The sequence below is a fragment of the Canis aureus genome, chromosome 22, assembly GCF_053574225.1.
Source record: "Canis aureus isolate CA01 chromosome 22, VMU_Caureus_v.1.0, whole genome shotgun sequence".
In the NCBI taxonomy this organism is placed as follows: domain Eukaryota; kingdom Metazoa; phylum Chordata; class Mammalia; order Carnivora; family Canidae; genus Canis; species Canis aureus.
In genome coordinates this window covers 26280667-26304604 of record NC_135632.1, presented here as the reverse complement: position 1 = coordinate 26304604, position 23938 = coordinate 26280667, and the positions used below count along the sequence as shown (strand labels likewise).

The 23938-nt window shown below is 42.8% G+C and overlaps 1 protein-coding gene across 2 annotated transcripts in view; it reads left to right on the top strand.

Moving 5' to 3' along the window:
* Positions 1-23938, top strand: part of RFTN1 (raftlin, lipid raft linker 1) — a 200115-nt gene that overhangs the window by 94786 nt on the left and 81391 nt on the right. For both annotated transcript variants that reach the window (XM_077865297.1, XM_077865296.1), the window contains exon 4: positions 12212-12320. In XM_077865297.1, the coding sequence (XP_077721423.1) occupies positions 12212-12320 (109 nt within the window). The remainder of the gene's footprint in view (positions 1-12211; positions 12321-23938) is intronic.

Below are 23938 nucleotides of genomic sequence, written 5' to 3'. Positions count from 1 at the left end.
TCAGCCCAGGGCGTGATCCTGGAGACCTGGGATCGAGTCCCACATCGGGCTCCCTGCATGGAGCCTGCTTCTCCCTCTGCCTGTGTCTCTACCTCTCTCTCTCTCTCTCTCTGTGCCTCTCAGGAATAAATAAATAAATAAAATCTTTAAAAAAAATCCTGTAATGTGGTTGCAGATTCAGGAAAACACACCAGAAATATAAATGTAAAATCCTTCTCTCTGTCTCTTTTTTCCCCTCTCTCTCTGTCCCTGTCTGTTTCTTTCTCACACATACACACACTCACACACAGAAAAATGTCACACTGACCCATTTCTCACTGTAAGAGCTTTCTATATATATATATGTATTTATATACCTATTCAGATCTAAAAGAAGATGGCCAAAGAAATTTGGACTCATCAAGAAGACATTTTGAAATGTGGGTTAATGTTGCCACTATTGCTAACAATGAATCTCATTTCAAGTGTATATTAAGTCTTGAAATATTAGCTATTCATAATATGAACTTCTTGTGATTATAATTTTAAAATACTGCTTATCTCATTTGCTTCTCATCTTTAAAAATTTCTTTTGTGTATAGTTTATGTAACCTATGTAGGTTGTTGGTGCAGCAGTAGTCAGGAGTTTTTACTGACCTAGTCCACGATCAAAAAATTTGGAGACTGCTGATTCGTGAAACCTCTGATTCGTGAAACCTCTGGATCACGCCACTGGTTCTCAAAGCAGTTAGAATTTTGCTACTCAGAGTGTCATCCGTGCACCAGCAGCATTGGCATCACCTGGGAGCTCCTTGAAAATGCAGATTCCCAGGCCCCGCCAATGCTGAATTGGAATCTTCATTTTAACAAGGTCCTCGGTGATGTTTTCACATTAAAGTTTAAGAGAGTTAAGCTGTGCTCTCCTATTAGGTAGCCACTAGCCAAGTGTAGCAACGTAAATGTAAATTCATTTAAATTAAATAAAATTAAAAATTCAGTTCCTTAGGAGCACTAACCACATTTTAGGTGCTTGATAGCAACAATGGCTAGTGGCTACTGCGTTGGACAGTGGCTAATTTCCATCATCTAATTCCATCATCTAATTTAGTTAGAGGGTGTGGGTAGGAAGATCTAGAAAAGAAGGAAACAATAAACAGACTTTAATTTGGAACATGTGCATTGAATATAAACAGAGAAGAGACTTCTTGTCACTCAGTTGAACATAGCCCATGAGAGAGTCATGAAGAACATTTGTATGGGGTGCTATTACTGTTAGTTTTGTCTGTGGATAACATGACTTTTCTAAAGCAGTTAAGTATCAGGGAGACCTGCTTCATTCAGTGTTATGTTTGTGATAAAATATTATTTGTGCATTAATATGAAGATCAGTCCTTTCTACAGTTTTCAAAGTAAATGGGGAAACTTTTAGGATCCCAGAGAAAGCAGGACTCTGCCCCAGATCTCATTCCTTGAGGTTCTCTTTTCTATAGTCCAGCCTGATGGGGATTGAAATACTGCATTATACAGGGACCACTGGGGTAAAGCCTGTTTGTTTTCCTGTTGCTTTTAAGATTGATGGTGAGCTCCTTGGGTTGCGCAGTCACTGGCAGTTTATCTACCAGGGAGCCAGCTCTGACTGTAAACAGTGAGACAGGATGTGGCAAGATTTCTCTAGAATAAACAGCAGTACTGGATAGTTAGATGCCCACAGTAACTTGCTCATACTTGGCAGTGTGCAGCTTCCTAAGAGAGTGTGTGGTTAGGGTATCCTTTGCACAGCCTCCCCCCATTATTTCTGGAATGTTCCTGGTGATATCAAACCCTTATCAGAAGTGGGGAACGTCTGTTGGTGAAAGAGGAAGAGAAAATCAGAAGAAAAGCAGTGACCCATCTATGAGTTCATTCTTCTCCTTCTTTCTACTTCCTACTTCAGAGCTCCTCTGATAGACTGTATAGTTAGGTGCTTTATGTAAAGATTTGCTAGGATTTGTTTACTTGGGGATTGTTTTTTGTTTTTTTCCCCTGAAGCATTTCTTAAGTTTCACTACTAGGGGAAGCTTTTGACTCCAGCAGCTGCATTTTTTTTTAAGTAGATTTGATTTATTTTACAAGGGGAAGGAGTCATAAAATGATCGGAAATCTTTTCCCCATTGTTCGGAGAGCATCTTTGGGAAGCAGCATTTATTCCCCTCCCCACTCCACCCCAACTACCACCAATTGCAGGGACGGGAAATACCTAAAATCTGTCTCCCATCCGTCCACTCCCTCTACAAAATCTTAGCTCAGCTCATTACTGCTCTCCTGAAACATTCTTTCCCTCTTCTTCCATCATACACAATGCTGCATGCTTAATCTTCCTAAAGTCTGTATTTTCATGTCTTCTCTTCTCTAAGACCATGCTTGACTCTCCTTTCCCTCAAAATGAAGTCCAGTCCCATCCTGTAGCGACCACCTCATCCTTTCTTTCAACCATGGTCCTCACTTCTCTGCTGCCCCACCCTGTAAGACACATCATAGGTCCATCCTAACAGCAGATATATCCAGATGTGCGCTGGGCTCATATTTATTGGTCCCACTGATCCTGATAGGCAGCCCTCACCTTTTACCAAACTGACCTATTTATTATTTCCATTATGTAACTCATGCTTGTTTCCATATATATGCTTACTAATTTCTGTTCTTGGTGCCTGGAATATTCTTTTATCCATTGTCCCATGACTAATTTCCATTCAGCTTTAGACTCAGCTGACACACTTCTTGCTTTTTAAAAAAATTCCTGATCCCTGACACTGAAAGTAACTGAACTCCCATGGCACCTCTGTTTTTATACAGTTTACATACAGTAGATAGCGATATTCCATAGTTAGATGCCCATAGACTGTAATTTTTTGAAGGCAGGATCTAACTCAGTGCCTTACTTGTGGTCAGTGGTCAGGAAAGTGATGAACAGATGAATGAATACACAGGTTGTTTTATTGTCATTAGTTTCACATTACTTAATGAAACTAGAGAATTATTATTATTTTTTTTACCTTGACAAGTCTTCAGATCTGTAATTCATTTCCCTCTCTACTACTACTTAAAAAAAATATTCTAAAAAAAATAAATAAATAAATAAAAAAAAAAAAAAATATTCTGATTATTCTACTTGAACTTGGGATTGCCTTGGGGGAAATATTTTAAAAATCCTTCCTGTTTCCCAGACAGAGAATTTGTTTCTGTCAACTGACAGTCAGTAATTTTTTTTTTTTTTTTGGTTGGAGAAGTGCCTACTAATCTAAGTTTGAGTTTACCACCATTTCTTTCTGATTATTTGTAAGTGAAGCAAAAGTTGTTTTATTGATGAACTGCACATCCTCTCTTTTCTTTTCACAACTCAAGTTCAAACTGGGACTGTAGTCCTGGGAAAGAGGAGATGTTGTTTAAACTCATGGTCTTTGAAGTTATCTAAGGGGTTTATGAGTTGAAGTGAGATCTGTTACATGTTTATTATTTAAAAGTAGTGTGTATGGTAGTAGTTATTCACATGTTTATTTTTTAAAAGTAGAGTTTATAATAGTTTTTCGACAGGCATTTGTTTTTTAGGAGACATTCCAGATCTGCTCATGAAACCAAAATGGATATTTAATTAACTGCTTGGCATTTTGTCAGTATAATTTGAAGATTAACCCTTTTGCCCTAGTTGATTTTGAATATTTAAAGTACTCATAGACAGTGCAGTCTTTGCTCGCATACATGCTCTTTCAATGGCTTAGCAGAGGGCTGAGCTGTGTTGCTGGCAGAGGCTGTGTGAATGCACTGGTCATGATCATGGGTTAGCAGAGAGCATGGAGGGGAAGAATCTGCTGAGTCATTACAAGAAATGAACTATCTGGATTGGGTTTATGGGTTGGTTATTCTGATTATGATACAGTTAGATCATCTGTTCACTCTTATCTCTTCCCTGGCATCCAGCCTTCTGTGACTCACATGAGAGCTTTGTGTATGTAACCGAGAGGCCAGAGACTGGTGACCAAGAGGTCAAATTCAATCCCAAGATGTTGGCCAACGTAACATTAAAAAACATTGTCTGGAGCCACAGTTTAACAGTTATAGCTGACATAAAACACAATTTAATGACTTATTTTAAAAAACTAGAAGTTTTGGCAACTCTGGCCTAGAATCCTTAGTGATGGCTGGGATGTAAACTGCCCAGGTTACGTTGATTTCCACAATTCTCACTGTCTCCCCAATACTGTAGTGCCATGGTGCTTGCCATTTAAGGTCACTCCTGCACTGGTGACTCTTCTCATGATGGAGACAGGTTTTCTCCAACCACATCGCTCTCAGAAATGGCATTAGCGAGAGGGCATCTGATAGGATTCTGTGTGAATGAAAAGCAGAGAGAGCCTGCTTCTCCATGGACAGGAAGACCATTCCTGTATCTTTTATATGAGAACAAAGTGTCTAGATTATGTATTTGGGTCAACAGTATATCCTTTTCCCCTCATTGCCTGTGGGCTTTTGAGTTTGCATCTCTGGTTTGACTTTCTGACCCTCTGGCTGCCTGGGGAGTGACTGCATAACCCTTGGCAGACGTGATTGTTGTAATGAGTGCAGCTCTGATTTGCAGTTTTTATTACAGTTGATGTTTGTGTGTGAGTAATGAGGTCAACACGACACGGAATAGGTGGTCTTATGGTCTTAAACAACTCTGACATCCGTGGCCAGTTGGGCTGACATCTGAGGTACTTCATTTAGCAGAGGGGCTTTTTGCTCTCCTGCCCTACAATTAGGAGAAATTTGTGCACAAATGCTCAGTTTCTAAATCTGCTTTTATGTGTTGTGCAAGCATTTGTTTTTTTCTATAAAAAACCTTCCCAGCATGGCACCCAACACTGGGCTTGAACTCACTACTGTGAGATAGAGACCTGAGCTGAGGTCAAGAGTCAGATGCTCAATCCACTACAACATTTATTTAAAAATTTTGCCCCTACAAGTGCTTATTTAAAATTCTCTATTCAGTTTTGGCCTGCATCACATTTATAAGGTGTCAAATAAATGAGGGCTGTTTGGGATCGTAGGAAAGTTCTGGAAATAGATGGTAGTAATGGTTGTCCAACAATGCGAATGTGCTTAATGACATTGAATGCACATGTAGAAACGGCTAAAATGATAAATGTTATGTTATGTATATTTTCACCACAATAAAAAAGTAAAAATGAAGAGAAGGGAGCAAGAAGTCAGATATCCTTTCGAAGTTTTTTTGACCAAAAGAGGCATAGAGAAAGGTCCTCATTTCTATTTTGTATTTCTTTAATCTCTTTTTTTTTTTTTGAAGGTTTGTTTTCTTCTGGGGGTATAGGAGTCTACATTATTGGTCTCTACAAGTCATTCTTTTTCTGTTTTCTCTTTCCATGGACTTGTTCAGTTCTTGTCCAGGGAAGATCTCCAAGACAGTGGCAGATACAACATACCCTACCTGGGCAGTGGTTCTTCACTCTCCACATTAGAATCACTTGGGAATTTCCGAAATCCTGTAGCCCAGGCCATACCTAAAACTAATCAGAATTTATGAGAGCTCCCAAAGTGCTTCCAAAGTTAAATGCAGCTAAGGCTGAGGATGCCTGCCCTGTGGGAAACCCTACTGATTTACAGAGCCCAAGGTTTGCTTGTTAGAATGTTCCAGTGCCTGAAGTTGGGGCACATCAAAGGTCATTTCATTTTCTCCTCCAGACCCAGTTGTTTTAGACATTGCCCCATTGTGATTTGAGGGGTCTCTGATATGAGAAGTATAGGCAGGCAGAGGTGTAGGTATAGTTTAGTCTAGAGACACTGACTTGGAGAATAAATATTACAGAGTCAAAATGGGAAATACACATACCCAAAAGTCTAGAATGGCTTTCTTTCTTTTAAAACAATAAATTTTATTCTGGTATAATTATAGATTTAATGGAAAAGTTACAAAGAAATTACAGAGAATTCCCTTATGCACTTCATCGAGATCCCCAGGCATTACTATTTTATGTTACCCTGGTACATTTGTCAAAACTAAGAAATTGACACTGATACATTACTGTTAACTAAATTGTGGATTTTATTTGGATTTCATCAATTTTTCTATTAATGTCCTCTTTTAGTTCTGGGACCCAGTCCAGGGTACCACGCTACGTTTAGTTGTCCTGTTGTGATGCCTTTTTAAAACTTAAGTGGGCTGTGAAGTCTTAGCTGCTTCTCCAGCATCCTGAGCAGTCGGGACTGCCGTGTATATGTGCCTTGTTACCACCAGCGCATCACACCTCTGCTCAGTAATATCCTTTTTATTCTTCTTCCTTTCAGAAAATCCCCTTGGAATGGAAGTAAGCCCACCTGAATTCTCCAATGCTGTGTACAAGTGGGGGCCTCAAGATGTGAGATGGGTTAGAGCTGTTTAGTTAATTTTCCCCCACACACAGTTTTTGAGAAATGGCCTAGCAGCATGAAGGTGTTTTTACTTTTTCAAGGAACTAAGCTGTTGGAAACCCAAATCGATGGGTTAATTTAATAATCATAATTTAATCATAATATAAACAGATTTCTTTGCACTTATTTCCATAGGGTGGACTAAATCTACTTTCCCTTTGGGGATTTCAAGACCATTGGTAAATTGAAGAGAAGATTATGAATTTCTTTATTGAAACAGTTCAGTTCACAGTTCATACCTTGCCCCTTGACATGCTTCCTGCATTTTGCTTTTAGGACAGACAGCATGTTCTTTTGGTTTTCTTCCTTCCTCTCTGGTTTCTCCTTCTTCTTCTTTGAGCTTTCTTCTCTTTTCTCCCAATGTCTTCACAGTGGAGGGTCCCAAGGGTCAGTCCTTGACAGTTCTTTCTCTACGTTGATTGAAATCTCATCCAATCTTATGCTTTAAATACATGGAAGCTGATGGCTCTCAAATTTGTATCTCCAGAAATCCAGACTGAAATATGTATTAAACTGTCTACCAGACATCTATACTTAGACGTCTGCTGCATAAGTCAAGTTCAGCACATCTGAAACGGAATTGTTGACCTTCCCCCAAAACTGTGCCACCCACAACCTTCCCCATCATAGCTGTGGTAACTTCATCCACTCTCCCAGTTACTGGGACAAAAATTCTTAGTCACCCTGATCTGCTTTCTTCCCTCTACACCCTATAAGGAAGTCTTAAAGGTTCCACCTTGAAAATATATCCAGAATCTAGCCTTTGTGACTACTGTTAAACTGCTAACAACCTACCCTGAGCCATCATCATCTCCCCATTAGAAGACGGAGTTAATCTCTTAGCTGCCTCCTATAGCCAGAGGGATCCTTGTAAAATAAATCAGATCATGTTACTTCTGTTTAGTACTTCCAAGGGCTTCCCCTGTCATTCTTTGTAAAAACTACTGTCTTTACAGTTGTGGCCTGTAAGATCTATGTTACCTTGCTCTTGACTATCTAGCCATGTCTTCTCTCCTCCTCTGCCCTTTATTCACTGAGCTCCAGCCACAGGGCCTTTTTGTATTGTCTTGCCTCAGGGCCTTTGTACTGGTTATTCCCTCTGCCTGGAAACTCTTATCCTGGATATCAGCATGGCCAAATCCCTCACTTCTCATAGATCTTGTATTATAAATGTCACCTTCTCAGCAAGGTCACCCAGACCACCCTCATTAAAACTGCAGCTTCCAGGGGCACCTGAGTGGCTCAGTTGGTTGGGCAGCCAAATCTTGGTTTCAAGTCAGGTTATGATCTCAGGGTCCTGGCATCAAGCCCTACATCGAGTTCCATGTTCAGTGGGGAGTCTGTTTGAGGATTCTCTCTCCCCCTCTTTTTCTGCCCCTCCTCTGTTCATGCTCTCTCTCTCTCTCTCTCTCTTTCTCTCTCTAAAATAAATAAATCTTTAAAAACAACAACAAAAACCCCCACATCTTCCTCTCACACACTCCTGATTCTTTTCACCTTGCTCTGTTTCTTTTTTCTTCTACACTTACCACCACTGAACATACTCTGTTATGTGCTCATGTATGTTTATTGTTTTTTGCCTGTCCCCCTTCACTAGATTGTAAGATCCACGAGAGCAGAGATCTTTGTCTCTTCTGTCTGTTGACGTATGCTGAAGAGCAGTGCCTGGCGCATAATAGTAGTTGTGGTCAGTACTTATCAAATGAGTAATTATAAACTATGATGCGTGTTTGAAAAGTAAAGAATGCAGTTATAGATGATAGTCACTACATCAGCAGTGGCTAATGTTTGCTGAGGCCAGACCTCCTGCCATGCCCTGTGCTAAGGGCTTTACATGCTTTTGTCTTATTTAACCCTTGCAATGATGCTAAGAGACAGCTACTAATAATATTCCCATTTAACGGTGAAAGAAACAAGACACAGGAAGTATAAATAGATAAATAAATAAGTAGATAAATAAATATTTATTTATGGTCAGCAACCCACCTCTAGTTTGCTTTAGCACCTGTAGCCTATAAATGATAAATCTGGAGGAAATTATGGAATAGGCAATGGAGGGAGGTGGCAAAGCACATTTCACTGTTAGCAGTGCTCTTCTTTGAGTGCTCACATTTAATCTCAGAGTATTAGGTGTTAATTTCCAGATGAGGGAGACTTTAGGTAGTTAATCCTACATCTCCAAAACACATTCTGTGTCCCTCCTTTTTCTTATTGTTTAAATCCAGATCCCTCTGTCCTTTCCAGAAGTGGAAGCCATCACAGCTTCTGGTCCAGGGGAAGTTGGATGGTTTCTCTTTCCTTTTCCAGAATAACACAAGGACATGGCCTTTGGGGAAACCTAAGTGGTGTTTCTCTTCCTCACAGGAGGCAAATGCCTTCTCAGCTGAGAGTTTTATGTTAATGCTTCTTCCATAGGAACTTGATTGACTGCAGAGTATCTATTCCTTCCTGATGTGATCCCTTGATCACAGGCCACACCCTGACACCTAGAGCAACTTCTGTTGAGTGTCTGCTTCTCTTTCCCAGGGTGATCCTTACCCTCAGAGACATGGAGCACTCATCACCTGTTAGTGACTGCTCTCAGGTGTCTGAATGGATCTTGTGTGCCTGAGCCTAGACTTAGTCACCAGTGGGAGGCTTATTGTGAGCATGAAGCTGCCGTGTCTTCCTACTCAGCAACTATATTATTTTTCTATGCTCTGTAATAAATTACCACAAATTTAGTGGCTCAAAACAACATGCCTTATTTATCACACATTCCTGTAGCTTATCTGAGTTCTTTGTGCCAGGTCTCATCAGGTTACAATATAGGTGTTGGCGGGGGCCATAATCTCAACAGAGGATCAACTGTGGAAAGATCTGTTTCCACTGCTCCCTTAGGTTCTTCACAGGATTCATATCCTTGTAGTCATCCTATTGCAAACAAAAATCCCTAGTTTGTTGTCAACTGTTGGCCAGGAGCTGCCACATGACCCTTTCATTACATGGCAGTTTACTTCTTCAAAGCCAGCAAGAGGAATATGTAGCCCCAGCCTGCTGGAATGGAGCCTTACAGCATAGTGTAATCACAGGAGTGACACCCCATCCTCTTTGCCAAATTCTGGTGGTTAGAAGTGCAGGTCCTGCCCTCACTCAAGGGGAGGGTTTTATAAAGGCATGAACAGCAGGTGGAAGTGATTGGGAGGAAGGGGTCACCTTAGGGGTATGTTCACCACAGCCACCATATTTACTGTAGTTAAATTCTGGAGATAGGGGTGCCTGAGTGGCTCAGTCAGGTAAAAGTCTGCCTTCAGCTCAGGTCATGATTACAGGGTCCTGGGATCAAGTCCCACATGCAGCTCTCTGCTCAACGGGGAGTTAACTTCTCCCTCTACCCCTCCCCTATGCTTGTGTGTGCTCTCTCTCATGCTCTCTCACTTGTGTGCTCTGTCTCTCTTTCTCTTTCTCTGAAATAAATAAAATATTTTTTAAATATTCTGGAGGTAATTCCTAAAGGCAAGAGACGACCTATTATTTGCTCATCTATTCCTTCAGTAGACATTGGATTTGCTTTGCCAAGACAATAGGTCAAGATGTGTATTTTTCATGTTTTATCTAGAAAATTTGTCAACGCCTATTTTTGTAGATATTTTGTGCTCATTTCAGTTCAAATATAACTGAGTAAATTATCTGCTAAAATGAACCAGAGCTGCCTTCCTTCCTATACTACTTCTGGTTCTAGAACCAAAGATGGTGGTTACTAGATCCTGTACTAGAGCTTATTCCTTGTGAACCTGGTTTGGATTTGCTGAAAGACCGACTCCATTAATTTTCTGAGTGTTTTACTGAGTGGCTATAGTGTCGACTTACTTAAAATGATTACCGTTTTTCAACCTACTCATTTAAAATCTTAGTGGGTGTTTATAAATAACCTCCAAGGTCTGACATTTGTCTTCATGTGACAGAGCAGCTGGGATTTCACATCTTAGAACACTCTCCTCCCATGCCTGTCTTCATTGTTTGAGACCCCACAATACCCATGACTGTGTATCATGACCAAGTCTTCTCTTTCAAAAGTCTGAAATCTTCTGCTTTAGTTTCTCTTAATATGTTTTCTGTTTGGGGTGGTAGAGGATGAGAATGTGGGGGAAGGATGAAAACATGCGTCTAGTCTGACAAAGTCTTAATGCAAGAAGTCTGGAGCACAGAACTGGTTTCTTCTTTCAGAGTTAGTTTATTCCAGTTTGAGCAGTTTTAAGTCTGTTTATTCTTTTACATATCAAAAGTATATATCTCAGACCCTACTCCTGAAAGGATGTGTTTCCTTTCAGGAAGGAAAAATAAAGTCAAGATAATGCAATTGACATTGCTTCCCCCATTGCACACCTGTGAAAAACCAAATCCTCTTTAAAATTTTTGCACTTTTGAATTTTATGTAAATCATACCCAGATAGTTAACGGTAGCATAAATTGATTTTAATAATATAGAAGAATCTTAGAAATTCATTTTTAAAATGTAGCAAATATGCATTCAGAAGCCATTTATTTAGCAGGATACGTGTGTATCAGGAGTTTGGTGTGAAAGTCCCCACTTTAAGAATTTTATGGCCACACCTGTTCTTACAGGGGCTGGCATGGGCCCCTCTTTGGTAGAGCTCCTCATAAGTGGGCCGGGAGAGCCTTGTTCACCTCTCAGCCAGTGGGGAGTGGCTGTGCTTGTGCTGGAAGCCTTGGGCAGAGCCCAGGACCCTAGTCCTGAGTCCTGATCTCCATGACAGCTACCTAGAGAGAGAGAGCATACATGCCCTGCTGACACTTAGCAGCAATCCACTTTCTCTTGCCTTATGCCTGACTCAGTGGGCCAAGGAATCATCTTCCATTTCTGATAATCATGTGGCTTCTGGGAATTCCTCAGGCCTATGTAAGTGTCATATAGGAGCCCCTCAAAACAATGGCATGAAGTGGTGGGTTTTCTTTCTGGTGATCCCTTGCTGCTGGCTCTCCTGAATGTGCGTAGTTTTGTATCATTTGCACATCTACATGGTGGGAAAGAGGGAGGCGGCCACACCCCCTGTGTGGGGAGATGGCGGGGCTGTGCTGGACACCTCTGCACCGACCAGAAGACTGCAGTTGTTTGCCACAAACAGCCTTGATAATCACTCTTTCCCCAGAACTAAAGTTCTTTATATTCTTTCTTTAGTGCATCTTTAATTTTGATAGAGTTTGCCAGATTGCCTTCTGTAGGGGATGAACCTTTTAAAAAAAGGATTTGTAAAAGACCTTTTAAAAGTCTTTTAAAATTAATTTTAATTTTCTAAGTGCTGTAAGAATATATTCTCTTCAAAAAAAAAAGTGAAAAGAAAATTAGGGATATAGCTACAGTTACTTTCAGGTACCACACCACCCCTTGGTCCAGTTCCCATGCAGACCCTCTCCATCCCCCAGAGGTAAATCTATTATTGGTTTGGTGTGTCTCTTTGTCTGTGCCTTGGTAGATATAAACACATGGGAAATAAACATTATGGGAGTGTGTGTGTGTGTGTGGTTTTAATGCATACACTATATTGTGCTAAATGTCTATAACTTGATACTATGTCTTAGAGGTTTTTCCATGATGTGTATAATTTTATGTGTGTGTGTGTGTAAAATTTGAGTTTTACCATAAATTATTTTTCAGTAGTGCCTTTTTGACATTTACTTTCAGGAAAGAATTTGGGGTTTCATTAAATACCCAACTGTTCATTCAGGTGTGCGTGTGTGTGTGTGTGTAGTACAAAATCTTAATCTTTGTGTGTTTTTTTCCTCTCTTCAGATCTCAGAAAAGTGATCTCCACAATGAACGCTACATCTTGGAATTAGATTGCTGTTCCTCCTTAGACCACCTGACAGGCCAAAAACTCATCCCAGAGTTCATTAAGAAGGTGAGCCCTGTAGACAACTGAACAGGTTTGCAGTACAAACTGGCTGGGGCTAACTTGGTTAGTTCAGCCACACTTCACAGGCTGGGGCAGAGCCTGTGCCTTCTTGAGTGTGGGTCTTTGAGCAGTCCTGCAAGGGTGCAAACCACCCCACCCCCACCACTACACACATTGCTCAGGCTGAAGATGACTTGGTAACATGGTAGCTTCCCCCCTTCCTGGGCAGGCAGGTCCCTGGACCTTGTCTTTTAAAGCTGTAGTGGCATTAATAGCTGACAGGCCTGTGGACCCATTGCTGGGACTCCCTTCAAACCTTCACGGTGGTGTGATAGCACCTCCAGCCCAGATCCCACCTTCTACTTATCCTGTGGGTCTTCATTGCCATGAGCCATCTTTCCTTCTAGTGTGAGAGCATCCCAGAATGCTGTATCCATTGGCATGCAGTTATATCAGGGAAAATTGCCCACTTGCAGGAGAATCATTCTCTGCCCAGAAATTGTCTGGTTTTGAACTTCTCTTCATGCCATATGAGGTTTCCTACCCGAATTGCAGGGTCCACTTTCAATGTGACATCTACTGCAGAAGGAATGTCCTTGCCCAAACTGGGGCTAAGTTCATTCCTCAATGCTTTTTTCTCTGTCACCCAGTCTTGCACAATGTTTGACAGTTCCCTATCCTGTAGAGGTGATTATGGTTTGTTTGAGATCTGATCTGTCAGTTAGTAAATTCATTAATAAGAAGTGATGGCCATCAACTTTGGACCAGAAATAGTACTTGCCTGCTTGGTGCTTGGACACAGAGAATGAAATAGCTGTGACCCCTGCCCTCATGTCGTCATACCTGGAAGGCAGACCCTGGAGGAGTGTGATGAGCATTACCAGCAGGGAAGCAGCAAGGCAGAGGAGCAAGTAGACACCATGTGGTCTGGGGAGGTCCCTCTGCACTAAGAAGGGATGAGGAGGAGTAACCTAGTGATGGGGCTGCCCAGGGAAGGTTGGGGAGCCCTACAAACAGAGGGAGCAGCATGTGTGAAGGTGTGGTGCAGGAGCAAGTGAGGGGAGTCAAAAAGATCAAGCTTTGGGAGAGAAAGGGAGTCTAAGGGATGGTGGTAGGGGCCAGGACTCTGCTGTAAATGCAGTAGAGGCTCTTCAGAGGATTTTTACAAAAGAATGAAATAATTATATTATCTTGTTAAATACCCAGTGACTTTTTTAAAGATTTTATTTATTTATTCATAAGAGACAGAGAGAGAGAGAGACAGAGACATAGGTAGAGGGAGAAGCAGGCTCCCTGTGGGAAGCCTGATGTGATGCAGGACTCAATCCCAGGACCCCAGGATCATGACCTGAGTCAAAGGCAGATGCCTAACCACTGAGGCACTCAGGCTCCCCACCCAGTAACTCTTTTGTTGCTGTTCCCTTCCTGCCTCCCTCCCTTCAACATTTATTGAGTGTTCAGGCCTGACAAAGCCCTAGGGTTAGCCCCTCGTGTGTGTGTGTGTGTGTGTGTGTGTGTGTGTGTGTGTGTGTGTGGAGGAGCAAGACCTGCAGATTGGGAGTCACATGACATCATAGGTCAGTGTCTCTGATAATTTTACTAGGATGGTGGAGACTTTCTACTCTGGTGGAATTCAGATCATTATCTCAGAAATGTGGGTAAAAGGTAAATTTTGTTCACACATCTGTATAAATAGGGTCCTCTTTTGTGAATTGTTATAAAATGTTCTGATAAACTTGGGTAGTGATATGTTAGAGGTGGAACTTACCCCATGATCTGAGTACTGGGAAAAGTCATTTTAGAAATAGGCTTGTAAACAAGACTTGGAATGCTTGGAAGTTTTGAGGGCTAAGTGGGTTAAGATTAGTGCATGAGGCTCTGTGTATACTATCAAGTATCTCTTTTAAAAACATATGATCTGGGGCAGACCTGGGCAGCTCAGTCAGTTGAGCAGCTGACTCTTGGTTTCAGCTGAGGTCATGATCTCAGGGTCATGGAATCAAGCCCGGTGTCAGGCTCCACACAGAGCAGGGAGCCTGCTTGAGATTCTCTCCCTCTGCTCCTCCCCCGACACATGCATGTTCCCTCTCAAATAAAAAAATTAAAAATAAATAAATAAATAAATAAATATTTAAACAAATAAACAAACAAAAACCCCATATGATTTGGTACCTTCGTCTTAACCAAACAAGCTTACTGCATGACTGGCCTGTTACATTGTGCCCGTATCCGGTCTTGAGAAAATAGCCTGACTAGTGGGCTCTCAGATCCTGGTGTGTGTAGCATCTGTCATGCAGGTAGACATCTGTGTGGTATGTGTGTGTTTACATGCATGGGTGCATATCAGTTTTAGATGGTTCACTTTAGTATTAGTTAAATAAATCATTGACACCTGCTCATTCGATGTTTTTTTTTTCAGAAAGAAAGTGGTTTTTGTTTTTGTTTTTGTTTTTGTTTTTTTATTTATGATAGTCACACAGAGAGAGAGAGAGGCAGAGACATAGGCAGAGGGAGAAGCAGGCTCTATGCACCGGGAGCCTGACGTGGGATTCGATCCCGGGTCTCCAGGATTGCGCCCTGGGCCAAAGGCAGGCGCTAAACCGCTGTGCCACCCAGGGATCCCTCATTCTATGTTTGTATAAAAATTGTTTTTAACATTTTGAAAATTATACACCCTAAAAAGTCCATGATGCCATCCTGCTCCTGCAATATGCCTGATTAAACAAAAAGCATTGGGTCCAGACAGACTAGACAGTTTGCACACTAGGAGATTTCTAGGAGCTTGTCTTGGAGCTTGGAGCTTGTCTCCCAGAATCTCTCCCCTCCGTTCCTCTCAGTAGAGAGGTGATTCATGGTCATGGTCAGTGGGTATACATAAAGTTTTCTGCCAACAACTCAGGAGTCTTGAGATCATCCCACCATTTGTCCCTCACTGTCCACTGCAGCTGAGGGCACGACCTGGAAGGATCCAGTATTTCTGGCTATCAGTGTAGGATGTAGCTTTAGTTTCTCAGCCAGTGGCCATGATAGGCAAAAGAGGGACAAAATGATGGATCTGGGCCTCCTTCCTTCTGCTCCTCTTTTCTGTTGTTGGACAAGATTGCTGGTGAAAACACTGCTTCAGTGTGCAAAGAGTGGAGGGGAACTGAATGCCCCTCTCTAGGATCAACAGCTATTCCAGCTGATAGAAGAATTTTACATATGTGTAAATTTTTCTGTCATCACACAAGTAGAAGATCCTCAGAGCTTCCTGAGAAGAAATATGCTAAAAACCATTTGTGACTTTTCAGTAAATATTTAATGAATAGCCAGCCTGGTCCCTATTTGTATATATAGAGAGTGGTGACACTTGTTAATTGCCATTCACTTAGGCCAAGATGAAGCTGCGCCACTGGCGGCTAGAGTGTACAGTCATTACTTTTTATCTGGGTCATTATTTTGTGTGAAATAATGGCTCCTGTTCCTATGACAAGCAGATCCGTCTTACGATGAGATGGTAATTAACTCATTTTGTCATTGTACCATCACACAGGATAAGCTCATATTCTCTGCATATTAGAATTAAATTCAAAGTGATTAGATTTTTTTTCTTAAGAACAATGGCCCGGTATTATTTTTCCACTGAATGTTTTAAATTAGAAGGACTTTGGATAGAGAACATGGATGGAAGGAGGGAAAGAAGATTTCATTATTTTCCACAATTAGGAAAAATAAAATCATCTGTATCTGTGTCATGTAAAATTAGCTGAAGGTGCCATAATTTACAGGCTCTCTCCATCATGATTTTCCACAGAGGGCGAAGGGAATTATATAAAGATGACTCTGTTCCTTTCAGTGTGGTCTGATGATTTCTCTGAGCACTTTAGCTGCTCAAATTAAATCTGGGCTACTGCGTTTTGTTTTTCCCCTCTTGTATCCTGCTGTGCTCCATCCAACCAGCCCTTTATATAAATTATTTATTATGGACCACAGAACATTTAAAGGGCAGATTTATGGGCAGGCTTGGGGAGACTGTGTGTTCCAAGTCCTAGAACTGAATGCTCCAGGGACAAAGAGTCTCAAGGCTGTTGGAGAGCAGAGGTGCCGCCTTTGCTCCTTTGAGACAAAGGTTTGGCTGCCAGGTACTTCCGGAGCCTGTCTTGTGTGGCTAGTGGATGTGTAGGGCCCCTTGGAATTTCCTGCTCTTCAGAGTTCCCAGAGGATTGTAAAGAGACAGAATGATGTCAGATAAAGGGCTTACATGTTCATCTTCAAATTCCTTTACATTCTTTGGAGCTTCTTGGGAAAGTGCTCATATGTTTGGAAAGCCCTTTGATGATTCCAGAATCATTGCATACATTTTCTGGTTTATGCTTCACAGTAATTTTGGTCAAGGGGTCACACTGGCAGTGGTGGCTCCCTTTTAGACAGGAGGAAAGAGCTCCGAGAGGATGACAGATTTGCCCAGGGGCTGAGACTGTGCAGCCTGACCAGGTCTTTCTCCAAGAGAGGCGCCAACGGGTACAGTGGGACTTGGGTGGAGCAGGAAGGTTCTGTGGCCAAATGGGAAGGTTTTGGAGAGGGGTGGTATAGAATGAGGGTCCTGAAAAGTGAGGGATGGATGGAGGGGTGAAGCAGACAGTACTGGTTTTGGTAAGGATAGGAGTGTGGAATGAAAGCTCAAGGCTGAGAGTCAAGTTCTGTTTGGCTGGAGTTTGGGATGAACAGAGGGAAGAGGGAGCCTGTTCTGGGCAGGGTTCTTTTAATTACGTGACATAGAGCCGTACTCAAGCCAGCTAAGGTGCAGTACATCAGATAGGGTTTCCTACAAAGATACAGAAACTGGCTGGGAGCCCCTGCAACAGAATACAGGAAGGTACCTGCCATGCCCAAGAGGAAAAGAGAGAGGAGGAAAAGATTAGGCGCTCTGGTTGTATTATATGCTGCTGGTCCATATTTATGTATTTGCAGGTTTTATTTGAATTTTATTTATTTTATTTTTTAATTTATTTGAGAGAGAGAGAGAGAGAGCTCGCACGCAAGCAGGGAAGAGAGAGAGAAGCAGACTCCATGCCGAGCAGGGAGCCCGATGCAGGGCTTGAACGCAGGACCCTAGGATCATGACCTGAGCCAAAGGCAGCCGCTTAACTGACTGAGCCATTTTGTTTGAATTTTAAGTGGGATTTCACTGCACAGAGGGAATCCTTCTGTGTGCCAGGCAGACCCTGTACTGACAGACTTTACACTGTACTCTTAACCCTCATCTCACCCCCTCTGAAGGCTTATCCCTGTTTTGTAGGTAGAGAAACTGAGGCACAGAGAAGCTTTATGGTTTGCCCAGTTACAACTGTGAGAGCCAGAACTAAGGTTTGAAGCCAGCCTGTCTGACCCAGAGGCCACATCCATGATCATCGGGCCATGCTGCTTCTTCTGGGTAGTGCTCAGGGACAGAGAGGGGCTGTCTCAGCTGGAGGAGAGGTGGCATAGAAGGCAGACACAGATTGTAGAGCACCTCGGAGGCCTCCCCTCAGTGGAGACTGGGTCTCTAGGCCTCACTACCCATTGGAGAAAGCCACACTCCCAGCCACTGTCCAGGTGAGACCTCAGGGGTTTTGCCCTCAGGCCCTCCGCTCTGGGCTCTGCCCCTTAGGGTCACTCCACTTTATGATGGAGGGGTGAGCACTGACCCGCATGATCTACCTAGAGCTAAATTTGTCTTCTCCTGGACCATGGAGACTTCAGAATGTAGGTAGTGGAGGGGTCGTGAGGCAGATCCCTCCCTGCCTTGTCCTTTGGGGGCCAACTCATCCTCAGAAATTCAGTAGCTTGGATTAAGCTAGATGCATTGCCCTTTCAAGAACCAAATGGTGCTGCTTAACATCTTGACCTAAAGAAAAGAACCTGACAGATCTTTAAAATCTAAGTGGCTTCTTTTAATGAAATGGAAGATCCCAAATCCCCAGGATTATGAAAGTTTGCCTCTAGTATATAAATGACTCATCATTTGCTTTTCTGTCTGATTGCTGAGCATTAGGGCCTCATTTCTACAAGTGGAGTGCAGAGTTTAATTTTAATTAGTGTAAGACACCGATTCAGAATGAAAGGAGAAATATGTTAAAAAGGTTTCCCTTAATCTTCCCTACACCTTCACCTACCCCCAAGCCAAGCAGATTGTGACATTTTATTTTTTTTATTAAAAAAAAATTTTTTTTTTATTAAAACTGCTGAAGACAGGGAACCATCTTTAGGCCTTTCAAATTGCCTGAATGTGGCCCTTTAACTCAAAGACTCTCAACGAGGTGCCCCTTCGGGACCCCCAAAGCAACCAAAAGTGAGGGAAGCCTGAGCAGGTGTGTTTTGAAGCAAAAAAAGAAGTCTCTCTAGTAGATTCAGATCTGGAATTCCCTACTACCCGCCCCCCCCACCACCCTCCAAACACACCACCTTGGGTTGAAAAACCGTGGCTTTAGCCAAGTCGAGAGGCTAACCCACTCAAAAAATCAGATGGACCGATTCTATTTCACTAAATTGAACGTATGTTCGAAACGAAGCAAGTTCTGGGAAACGAACTAGAGGTGGTGGAAGGGGAGGAGGGTGGGGGGTGGGGGTGAGTGGGTGACAGGCACTGAGGGGGACACTTGATGGGATGAGCACTGGGTGTTATTCTGTATGTTGGTAAATTGAACACCAATAAAAAATTAATTTATTAAAAAAAAAAGATTGTGACATTTTAAAAAGGTATCTGGCAGGAGTGGGGAAGGAATGAAGGCAAAATAGTGTATAAATGAGCATGTCCTCAGAGTGGAAGAGAGAGCGGGGATGGGGGGATAGGGTGAAGGGGCAGGGAGGGGAGGGGGGAGAAGGGCAGAGAAGAGGCCAGAGGTGACCTGTGAGGTGTTGCTGGTGGAGAGGGCTATCTTGTTTGCTGTTGTGTCTCTAGAACTTAATAAACATTTATCGAGGGAATGGACAAATTAAAAGAGAAAAACAGAGGAAGAATCACTAAGATCATATCATAAAAGGGGATGGAGGAACCTAAAATAACACTCAGGTGACTCAAATGTGAAGTATGGTCACTTGTGAAGATGGAGAACTCTGGGCTTGAGGAACTATTCAGAGCTAGGGAGGTAATGAGATTGATGATGGACATGTTAGGACTGAGGGACTCATGGGACACTCAAGGAAACATTGCAGAAGACAGTTGTGGTTGTTGGGCTGGAATTCAGTTGTCTGAGGTGCACATGCTCTAGAGGCCTACAGGGTGGAAAATGACAAGAGACAATGAAGTTCAGGTGGTTATCTAGGTGCCACATACCCACCTCAGAGGGGCAGCTGCCACCTAGAATCAACTCATTATTCCCAGGTGGAAGTACCAACCCAATTGTACTTCGGTTGCCTAGTCAATTTGCTTTGTTTTAGAGAAGTTGAAAATGTTTTTTTATTTTCTTACTGTGAAGTCTCTTGGTTTTCCCAAATAAGCTAATCAACCAGTTTAAAACTATAAAAGCTAGGGGTACCTGGGTGGCTCAGTCGGTTAAGCATCTGCCTTCAGCTCAGGTCATGATCTCAGGGTCCTGGGATCAAGCCTCGCATGGGCTCCCTGCTCATAGGGGAACCTACTTCTCCCTTTCCCTCTGCCTACTACTCCTCCCTCCTTGTGCTCTCATATTCTCTAATAAATAGATAAAATCTTATAACTCAAACAATCAATAAATCTGTAAGGCTAGATAAGTGTTTTTCAAATTATCTGTGGTGGAGGACCAGTTTTTGTTTTTTTTTTAATTTGGTTTGCTCTTTTTCTAGTCTATTAAATGATACTTTTGAAAATACAATAAAAACATGGTGGCTAGAAAACTGTCTACCTGCTCACTCTCACTTCATGTGCATATCTTGTCATGGATTGTTAACAAAAAGTCAGTGGACCAGCAATGGCTGAGGACCACACTTTGAGTAGCCACTGGTTGAGGTGCCAAAGCCATGGGACAGGATGGAGAACCTGAGAACTTGTTCTTGGAGAGGGGCAAGAGAAAAGCACCGTGGTGAGAGCTCTGGGGAGGACCCAGAGAAAAAGAAAGGACTTCTATGAAGCAAGGGGAGAAAAGGAAGAACATGATGTTACAGAATCTGGGGGAAGAGAATAGTATAAAAGCAGGAAAGAGGTCGAGTCAGAAACCACTGGTTAGGTGGCCCACCGGGTTTGGTCACCAGAGTCTACTGGTAAATCTTGCAAGAGCAGTTTTCAAGAGTTGGAGAAGGCAGAGGCCTCCCTCCATGGGTTTAAGAGTACATGAGTTTGGAAAGAGCAGAAGTGGTGTTTCAGACAGAGTACAGGTGGAGGAAGTTTTGTTTGCTTTAAGTAAGAGTGAAAAGATACCAGTAGAGAGGAGAAAATTAAAGTCATAGGTGAGTTAAAGAGGGAGGCAGGCCAGGGGTGGGGGGTGGTGGTGAGCCCACAGAGTAGTCATCGGCTGTTCCTCAGGCTTGGGGAGGTGGTAGGTGGACCTCATAGGCTTAGATGCTCAGAATGGAGAAAAAAAAATGTAGGCCCTGATGTCTGAAGGCCTCTGTTTTCTTATCGAGCGACTCTCCTGCCCTAGCCCCTCTTGATCCTCTGTCTCCTGCTATTTTCTTTGGCCTGCCACCTTCCCGTTCTGTCTAGGGAAGTAAATTGAAGTTAATCTGAGCCTCCAGGGAGAGAGGGGGCCTATGTTTGTCTTGATCACTCTCCAAGAAACAAGACAAATTCTTGTGCTTCATTGTCTCTCTGCATGAATCCAAGACCCAGTAGCAGTGAGCCAGAATCCATTCATGCTCCTTTGAACAGATCTTTTGATGACCCCTCTATGGTAGTGTCTAGGAGTACCTTAGTGAGCCAGTACAGATAATGTCCCTGGTCACATGAGTCATACAGTGCAGCTGAAGACACAGACACAGAGCAGGCTGTCAGTGATGGAAGTATCATCACAAATGGGTAAGTGCTCTAGGGCAGAACATAGTAAGGGACCCAGGCTGGCAGTGGGAGGAGGAAGCGGTCCATTAAGAAGTGGTGTTTGCACTTTGATCTAAGGGGTCAAACAGGTGAAGAAGAGTCAGGGTTAGTGGTTATTGGAATAGCTTGGACAAAGGCCATGAGGAGGATGGAGCATGTTTGCTGCAAGGAATAGGAAGGAGGCCATTGTGATTTAACCACAGAGAAGGAAGGGTAAGTGCTGCATGAGGAGGCTGGGGAGGTAGGTAGGGTTCACCTATAGGCTCAGGATTTGGATCTTATCCCAAATGCAATAGAAAGCCCCTGGAGGGGGCAGCTCTGGTGGCTCAGCGGTTTAGCGCCGCCTTCAGCCCAGGGGATGATCCTGGAGTCCTGGGATCGAGTCTCATGTCAGGCTCCCTGCATGGAGCCTGCTTCTCCCTCTGCCTGTGTGTCTCTGCCTCTCTCTGTGTCTCTCATGATTAAATAAATAAAATCTTACAAAAAAAAAATAGAAAGCCACTGGAGAGTTTTGAGAAGAAGCTAAAGAGTGATACCAAATGTATACTTTGGGAAAAGATGTGAAGATTGGATTGGGGGCAGGAGTAGATGCAGTTAGGACATTGTTGGAGTATTACTTTATAGACATTTAGAGATTGTAGCTTAAGCTTGCAGTCAGGGTAGAGATGTGGAGAGGTGGTTTGATTTAAGAACTATGGAGCCATACAGCTCCCCAGGGTTTGGGTAATAGGGTTTAGGGATTGGGTAATAGGGTATGGCAGAGAGGGAGGGGACCGGCTGGTTTGGCCTGTGCAACTGGATGAATAGGGGTCTTTGCTGAGATCAGGAAGACTGGACCAGGACATCAGTTCTGGGCTGGAGACCCCGGCTGGCAAATGCTAATTGAAACTTGGTCATGGATGAAATAACTGAGGAAGGAAGGGAGCTGAGCCCCAGGGAATTCCAGCACTGACTGCCATGCAGAGAAAAGAGGCAGAAAGGAAGTGGCTCAAAGGTTTGAGGGAAATTCAAAAAGAGTGGGTGATGGAGGTGGAGGGTGTCTCAGCATGGAGGGGTTGTCAACCGTGTCGGTGCCCTAAGACTAAAAATCAGAACTAGCCGTTGACCCCATGATCGTGCTGTGGTCATGAGGTCATTGGCAATCTTTATGGAAGCTGTTTTGGTGGCCTCTCCCCCTCCAGCATGTATTTTACAAGGCCTGTTCCAAAATGTCTTTGGGTTATAATTAAAAACCACTGTCCTTTACCCCATAGGATTCATGTGTGTTTCTGTGTTCCTAAGATGGTTCTGACATTTCCAGTCTTCCAGGCTTTTTTTTTTTTTTTTTCACTTTTAAATTTAAGATGTCCTTTCTTTCCATGGGCTTGCTGAATTATCTTCATTGTTCTCCTTAATGCAATTTTTTATTAAGCGACTGAATTTGAATACCTGACTAGGGGATTAGGACTTGCCCATATGAAGCATCACAATTCTCTGTAATTTTTAGCTTTTGCAGCACATATCACATGAAATAATAAAATAACCAAACTTGTAGGTAAAATAGAAATAAAATTAACTTGGGATTCCTAAAAATGGCATTTACATGTGCCTAGAACAGAAAGTGGCCTGTTGGGGACTCTGTGGGCAGCCCGTGGCTGTCAGGCCTTCATTCCTTTGTGGTCTCTGCAGAGAAATTGCCCTAAAACCAAGGAATCAGAAAAATATTCTAGAAGCTAGTGAAGCAGACAAAAGACTGGAGGGGAAATAAGATGCTCCAAGAGAGGTGCCATGAATGCTTTGTTCTAGGGAGAAATTCAGCCTGGTTGTCATACTTCTCAGGATACTTTTCCACCCTCCTGGGTGGCATTTGGCCTGTGGCAGGCTAATAGCTCTTCCATCCCCACTTGTTGGTAGGAGGCTGATGATGCCAGGGCGCACATAACTTTGCCTGAGGCCGGATGTTTGGTTGGCTGTAGGCCAGCCTGGGAGGTCCTGAAGATGAAGGAGATGGGTACTTCTCCAAGACACAGCTCTGGCCACAGGACACCTGAGATATACCTTGCTGTCACAGCTACTGAAATAGTCCTCAGAAGAAGTCTGGTGATGGATGAGCTCTGTTAACCACCAGGTTCTAGTTCCAATTGCCTCTGAACTATGCGTGTAGCAGATAGTAATGTTCCTTTAGGGCTGAGGGTGAAGCAACAAAGAGCCAAAGATTTGGAGTTTCTTCCTTCTAAGCCAGCGCTTTTTGATAATGTGCCCTTCCTGTAATACTCCTCAGCAAAAGAGGCTCTGTGGTCCAGTGTGTTTGGGAAACATGCATGTTGTAAATCCTCTTGGAAAAGTCGTGATGCTCCTTAAAAGAGTCAAGATTCTGAAAAGGTCTGCAGTCAGAAACCTGCTTACTTACCTTACCTTAGCATTTCTCAAATATAATTTAAGAACTTTCCCCTTACTTCTCCTCTTTCCCAAACACCTGTTTCTATACCACCATGGACAATTGCAGGTAGTTAGCAGCAGCGGGGTCAATCTCCTTTCTTTTTACAGGGGATTCCTAACATTGTCCCCCAACTGTACATGACGGCAATTGCTCACAAGAGTGAAGGACTTTATTGCGTCTTATTGCACTTTCTTGGTTCTGCTAAAATAAGTGTTTATGCCCAGATACTTGGTGTTT